At 38.0% G+C, this 7213-nt stretch overlaps 1 protein-coding gene across 1 annotated transcript in view; it reads right to left on the bottom strand.

Annotated features, from left to right (window-relative positions):
* The window catches only part of ppfia4 (PTPRF interacting protein alpha 4), a gene marked incomplete in the record, with an annotated part of 49237 nt that overhangs the window by 7719 nt on the left and 34305 nt on the right, over nucleotides 1–7213 (bottom strand). The window contains 6 exon segments of the mRNA XM_014002085.1: nucleotides 476–610; nucleotides 1154–1375; nucleotides 2539–2610; nucleotides 3637–3711; nucleotides 4209–4373; nucleotides 4479–4580. Coding sequence (XP_013857539.1) covers nucleotides 476–610; nucleotides 1154–1375; nucleotides 2539–2610; nucleotides 3637–3711; nucleotides 4209–4373; nucleotides 4479–4580 — 771 coding nt within the window.

Below are 7213 nucleotides of genomic sequence, written 5' to 3'. Positions count from 1 at the left end.
ATGTTTACGCACTAGGTGTTCAATTTCCAAGTAAAGATGATTATTTTTATATTTAGAATGTAACAAAATAAAAGTAAAAGTTACGCTTAAAAAATTAATTGGTAAAATTACAAATCCCCAGGGAAATTATTTGAAGTACAAACAAAGTAAACATACTTAGTTCCTATATACCTCTGAGCATACTACAACTAACCACCATTACTGTAAAATCTGTTATTTACTAGATAAACAGGCCTACTGTAGATTTATGTGAATATCATTACACATTCAACAGGCCTCTTGTAAAAATGCAAAGGTGCTCCTGAAATCAGATGTCAAAAAAATAAAATAAAAATAAAAATAAAAAAACATAGTGGTGGCCATTATCCAATATTCACTTCATTTTTTACCACAATCATCTATATATAAAAAAGTGTTTTTAAAAAGGCTTTAGTTCTCGTTTATTGAGCGTTCTGACAGCAGCTCAGCTACTTACCTGTCTGTGCAGCGAGTCTTTGGTGGCCAGCTCATTCTCCAGCTTGTCGTTGAGGTCGTGGATGTGCGTGGTCTCCCGCTGAGCCGCCAAGTACCGTTTCTCTAACGTTGTTATCCTCTCCTCCAGATCCTCTCTCTTCAGGAGCAGGACCAAGTTAGAAAAAAAGGATAAAGAATAGCCATAAAGCACACAAAAGATGGGTAATCGTGTATTTGCCTACATCTGTGTGCGTTTGCTCATCTGTTAGCAAAATATCTCTTATACCAGTGAAAAACATATCAGAAAAGAACGACTGAATGAACATCTACAACTGATTCGTTTTGAAGTAAACCCAACTGAAGATGCTGAGCTAAGCGACTTTAGAGAACACAAAGATGGTTGAAATTCAGTCATTTTTAAAGATATTAATGTTTGGTGTTTTAGTAGCTGAGTTATTCAAAACACATACCTTGAGCATTGCAGATCACACAAGATCTTTGTTTAAAACTTTAGTGTGCAAAGTAGCAGACGATATGCAGTCTGTCAAGAACAGCTAGTTTGATTTATGTTTGAATTTCCGTGTGAGCACTTACACTAAGAGAACAAAATATCATTTTGATTCCACTTTGTATTCTCTGGAATTACGTAAAAAAATTGCACAAAATGCTTTTTTTTTTTGGGAAATGTTGTCCCTCCCACCTCTCTCTGCTCCCTCTGCTGTTTGATTGACAGCTCCTCGCTGCGGCTCAGCTCTCGGCGCGTGTTGGCGAGCTCCGCCTCCAGCTCGGCCACGCGGGCGTTGAGCGTGGCCGAGTGCTCGCGGCTCTGAGCCAGCTCCTTGTTGGTCCGGTCCAGCAGCTCCTGAAGCTCGGACGCCCGGCTGCCGTCGTCGTTGGCGTCTATKGAGCCGTTGGGCAGCCTCTGTAAGGCGGGACGCACAACACGAACAGGACACTGCATAAACTGCTCGACCTCTGATGCAGTCTCAGAACTCTGAGTTATAGAGGTGCAACTCCTCACGCTACAAACCGAAGAGTCACAGAAGTTAGGAAGTTGTGTGGTGACCTACATAAGAAAGTGACTATGTATGAGTTATGTAAAGTTAGGCTTCAATGTTGTTGTTTTGATGKTTCTCTTCTCATCGCAGCTCAAAGTGTCATTATTTCCAGGGGCCTCATTAAACAAACCTTCAGGGACACATAATCCGACTAGAAACACGGTGGGCAGCCGCAACACTAGGAGGACCCCCTGAGCTCCCAAATGTTCTCCCTTTCGTGAAWATCACTCAAAATCATAAACACGGGCACTAATACTGGGGGAAATGTGGCTATAAAGAGTAAAGCAGTGTATTTAAAAGAGTCCTGCTGAGAAATGCAGCTGTTCACGACTCCTGATTAGCAATGTGACACGGATTACTTGCATCTAGTGATTGTGGAAATAATAAATCAGTCGGTAAATAGAAGGAACGACACCTGGGTTAAATCAAAATATGTTCAAGGTGTTTGAAACTTCTTAGCCCAGTATAGCAAGCAGAATAAATGTTGGCAAAGTTCACATTTTAAGACARCTAAGTGAGAATTTTTATACCTAACAGACAAAATCCAAGATTATTTCCTGYTTTGTATTTTTTTTACTCTTTTGTTTTCCTTCATTCTTAATGGAATATGTTCCTTTGATTAAAACACACTGATAGTTTTCTCTTTTGTCTGCTTAAAAAGCCATGTAAATGCAGCACTTAAAGCTTGCAAAAACAAAAACAAAAAAATAAAAATAAAAAAGACACTTTTCCTCCAGACTAAARCCGACACTGCTGTTTAATCACAAGGTTTGTTCTGTTAGATGTATCCAGTTATGCGTTTGTTTTAAAGTCTCAAACCAGACAAGRGATAGCTCCACACATTTTATACTTTATAATTTGGTGTTTTCTGCAGCTTCTTTAYGTAATTTGCATGTCGATGTTTTTATGTTTACACTGAACATGAGAAAAGGAGATTTTAAAAAGTAACAGGCATCCACAGAGACGAGTTCTGAGCAGACATGAACTAAAGCACAGTGCTGAAAAACAATCCCCCAGCCAGAAAGACCTTCCACGTAGGTTTGGATCCATCTGTTCGCTCCACTGAATCACCGTCTTTCCTCTGCCTCACCATGTTCAACTGCGAAATGGATTAAAAAAAGAGGGGGAAAAATGAACATGAAATAAAATCAYACACTTACAGAATTTAATTTTCTCTTAGCTGGCTCTTTACACAAATCAGAAGCTCAGAGAAAAGTGTGGCTTTAAGCTTTATATTTTAATAACTTATAAAAACACAAACTATACTCAAAGAAGATTTAGTAAGGAGTTTCTTTTTTATAAAAAAGTTTTCAATCAACGTAAAAGGAAAGTTCAAGTGTTTGGAAAAATGGTTCTGTTGAAAAGTTATGAACAATAATAATCTTACTTGTTGTAGAAAGTGTTTTATATGACTTATGATTGGAGAAATCCYGTTTGATTCTGACCAGATTTAAGAGCTAAAGGCTTGTCTGAGTGGGACCAAGACTAGTATTAAGAAAAGCCCAGTGACAAGTTATATAGCAGGTACTAAAATAATTTTTCATTTTATTTATACTTCTATATATTTTCTATATATTGCACTAAATGGTTATTGCTGGATCAATATTATGTTATTTCCCGAGGAAGTGCCAAAGGCTGCACAGGAAGTGCTACAGCTAAAAAGGTAAAAATAGAACTTGTTCCAAGACAATACATTTTGGTCTTTGCTTCACTGGGACCAGCCATTGACTTTGTAATCTGGTCAAAATTATACTGTTTTTCTCCAGAGGCTGTTCACAGAGTTATCTGCAACAGGTAAGATATTCACTGTTCATAAGCTTTCCACAGAAATGCACTTTAACATCCTAAATTGATTTTACATCTCATTTTTTCTTGTGTGCTGATTGCAGTAACAAACTATTTGCACAAAAACAAAATATTAGAACCTGAGAAAAATACATTATATTTGTACTTGGATTACACAGTATATTTATGTTAATGCTTTATGTGCAAACAACCAGCATGTTTTACTCTAGTTTACAACCAATCAGACTAAAAGCTGCTGTGGATCTTGCAGATATTTAATTAACCTAAACTAACAAATATGAACTCTAAAATAAAATAATAATAATCCAGGTCACTTTACCTCTTGTGTCGTTGATGCTAATTGTCCCTCCAGGGTTGCCACCCTCTCCAGAGACACCCGAAGTCTCTCACGCACCTGTTGGTCACACCAAAGTTACACACCAAACAATTCAATCAAACTGAACTGAACTTTACAAATCTATCAAACTCCATTTTAGCCTACCAGTAAAAACTTCATAACACACAGCTTTCTTTTCTAAATTTGATCTACTATAGAAAGACAATGCCATTTGCCTTTGTGCACGAAGCATGACCACCTCCTCTTTGCTTCCCTTTAAAAGCTCTTCTGCTACAGTTGTCTCATTTACAAAGAAGACCTTTCCCTCTGACAGCGAAAGAGTAATGAGGCTCATTATCAACTCAACAGCAAGAAAACAAACACGAAAATTAACTAGACCAGAATTAATCAGTGCAGGACAGCAATGCTGTTTGAGAGGAAGTGAACTGCCACGAAAAGGTGTGCATGACAGAAATACTAAGCTATTTAAAGAGGCAGTCTCTCTCCCACCCCTCCAGGTTCACTTCACTCATGTGGAAAAGCTGAATAAAGTCCCAGAGTGTGTGTGAGTCCACCTTTTCATCCAGAGCCTTGTGGTGTTCAAACAGCGACTTCAGAGCTTTGAGGACCTCCACCTCGCTGGAGACTCCAGATGGTGGCGGTGCTTGCCTCTTCACCACCGTCATCCTCAGGCTGCGCTCATGACGGGACACCAGACACTCCAGGTGCTCCAACAGCAGCTACACACAAATACACGCACAACCAAAGAGAATATTCATTTGAGCCTCGGACACAGTGTTTGTTTTGTTTTTTTGTCAGTGTGACCCTCGTGTGTTCTCACATACCCTGGTGTTGTTCCTTTCCGCTTTCAGCTCCGATATTTCCTCTTCTTTCTCCAGCAGCTGCTCCCGACATATGTTTAGCTCCTTTGTCAGGGTGGCAAACTCCTACACAACAAAACAGACACAACACCGAGGTTAATATTGCGTCACGTCTTTACAACGGGCGCTACTTGGGATGAAATGAGTGTGGATGCAGCCAACAAATTTATCTGGTGGGCTGAGGCACGAGCGCCCTTCTGGCAAAAATCAATCCGCTGTGAGAACACGGACTGTGACAGAGTGGAGAATACTTCATCGCCAACCTGACATTTGGGCGAGCTTGAGTTATGGCCAGGCTGCTCTCTCTTGAGCGGTCTCGTGTGAGAGATTCTGTCTTAGTGCTGTTTTATCTGAACTTGGACAAGATAAGGGGGAAGCTCAGGGGGAGAAAAGTTTCAGGACAAAGAATTGAACAAAATGACCCTGCAGCTGTCCTACCTCAGGCCGTGCCAGCCTCTGGGGAAATGTTGTGAACAAATAGTATTTATCTTGCTGTGGAAAGCTCTTTGAACAAGTTCGGTTCGGAGAAATARGGTTTGATTTTGACTGGACTGATGAGCTAAAGACTAGTCTGAGCAGGGCCGAGACCAAAGTGGATTTATGCTATTTTAAAACAACGAGACTCTCTAAATTTCAATATTGTTTCATGCAAAAGTAATTTTATACACCTGTATAACCAGCAGTAAGCTAGCTGCAGCCTGAGGAACTTCCAACAGAAACATTTGGACATCTGCAGAAGAAAAGCTGTGTAACTGAAAAATGACAATAATGTCAAAGTTCACAAAAAAGCATTTGCATGATCTGCTGTAATTTTGTTCTGTTGTTTTAAGATGCAGTCCATTTTGATTTTGGACCAACTCAAACTACATGGTAGATCATTAATCTGGTCAAAATTAACCTCTATTTCTCTCAATTGAGGTTATTTAATGATATATCTACAACAGGTAAGATACTCACTGTTTCTAAACTTAAAAAACACCTAAAAAATTGAAACTCTCACTTTAACGTACAAAAGGGGCTGGAGTCCATTTGAGCTGATATTGAATGAACTGATCATCCTTCACTTGTTGCCATTTTCTTAGTCTTTCATTTTAAAACACTTGCGCTTCTTCATAAAACACGAAGCCCAGGATGTTTTGATGCTCAGCAGAGGACAGTTGTTTACCTCAAATTTTAAATCAAGATGCTTTAATGTTGTTTTACATTATACTGCAAGCATTAGAAATCAGGACAACCAATGGCAACACAGATTTTCTAATTGCTTGGCCAACATTTGTCATTTAACAAAATATAATAATTGTCCATCCTAAAAAAACTTTAGAAGAATTGTACACAACAGAAGAGTATTCTCACCTAAAAGTCTAAATTGTGGACTACAGTAAGCTGGTTGTCTTCACTTTCCTACTTGGTAATTGATTAAATGTAAATATAATTGCTGATTATGTAAAGGGGCCAATTAAAAATGCTCGTCCAATTAATCAGTCTGTCTCTAAGATAAACTCTTGTCAGTTTTTTGTCTCATGAACTATTTCGTTTATTGACAATCAGTTCTTAGATTTAATTTTGTCAACTACGTTTCTACAAATAAAACGAGTTTTAGCACAAATGTGAGGAATTTTAGTAAAGTGCAAAAAGGTATTTCTCCTGCAGCCATCACTGCTGAGTATTTACTTTGTCAAACCTACTCCCTACATTATTACAACTATTTCTCTTCTTACACCTTCACAAACAACCACATATTTTGAGTTTGATGGACATTTAATGCTCTTGTGGGGATTTTAATAGATCACTCTATTAACTTTAATAGTTTGTATTTGGTTTTTATAGTTTATAATCTTAACTGCAGGAGACCTGACTGGAAGGATGATTTGTGAACTGTCAGAGGTCTCTTAAAGCAGGGCTCATCTTTGCAGCCCTATTGTGGAGCCTTTTAGTGAAAAGCCAAAAGTCAAAGCCTATTTTTGGAGGTTTCTGCCAGCGTTGTGTCAAAAGGCCATGAAAACTATTCTTGTCACAGGAAGCAGGGTTTGGCTAAGGTTGTAGCACCATGTGTGTGACAACACTTTGCTGCCCACAGATATGCCTGATTGTTAATCATCATAGTATGCTCTGGTAATATTAATTATTTAAAGATTTTGAATAATTGATCAAATTAATCAGTTGACCAATCAGCTGATCTACTTCTGATAGAATCATTTTCCATTTGACACACAGCCTTAGCTAAATAAGAGATACATATTTACACAACTTTCGTCACATAAAATAAAACAAAAAAATGGCATCTGTGATTTTTGTCCTTTTTGTAAAAACATTTTTTGTAACTTTTCGGTGATTTCATGTTGTATATTATTGAAGTCTACTAGTTGTGCATGTTAGTCACAGATGTTTCTTTTTTTTTGGGCTGATTGCCCAACCTGTTTGTGATTGGCTTAGGTGTTTTTTATCTCTTTATATAGATTTGTAGTTTTTCTGATATGTTGATATCCAAGTTGACGATGGCATGCAGCCGAAACGTGTCCTGTTTTCTGCCCTTATTAAAACAATAGTATTTTTTGGAGTGCTGGTTATCCCTTTTTTTTTTTTACAGAAACAGCCATAAGTAATAACACAATATACTCATTTGTGTGTATGGAATTAATAATAAAAATAATAATATATATATGTACAGTGGTTTGCAAAAGTATTCATACCCCTTGAAC

This window comes from Austrofundulus limnaeus, unplaced genomic scaffold (assembly GCF_001266775.1).
Source record: "Austrofundulus limnaeus strain Quisiro unplaced genomic scaffold, Austrofundulus_limnaeus-1.0 Scaffold11, whole genome shotgun sequence".
Classification (NCBI taxonomy): Eukaryota; Metazoa; Chordata; class Actinopteri; order Cyprinodontiformes; family Rivulidae; genus Austrofundulus; species Austrofundulus limnaeus.
The sequence above is the reverse complement of the archived record's forward strand: the minus strand, read 5'-3'. Positions and strand labels throughout refer to the sequence as shown.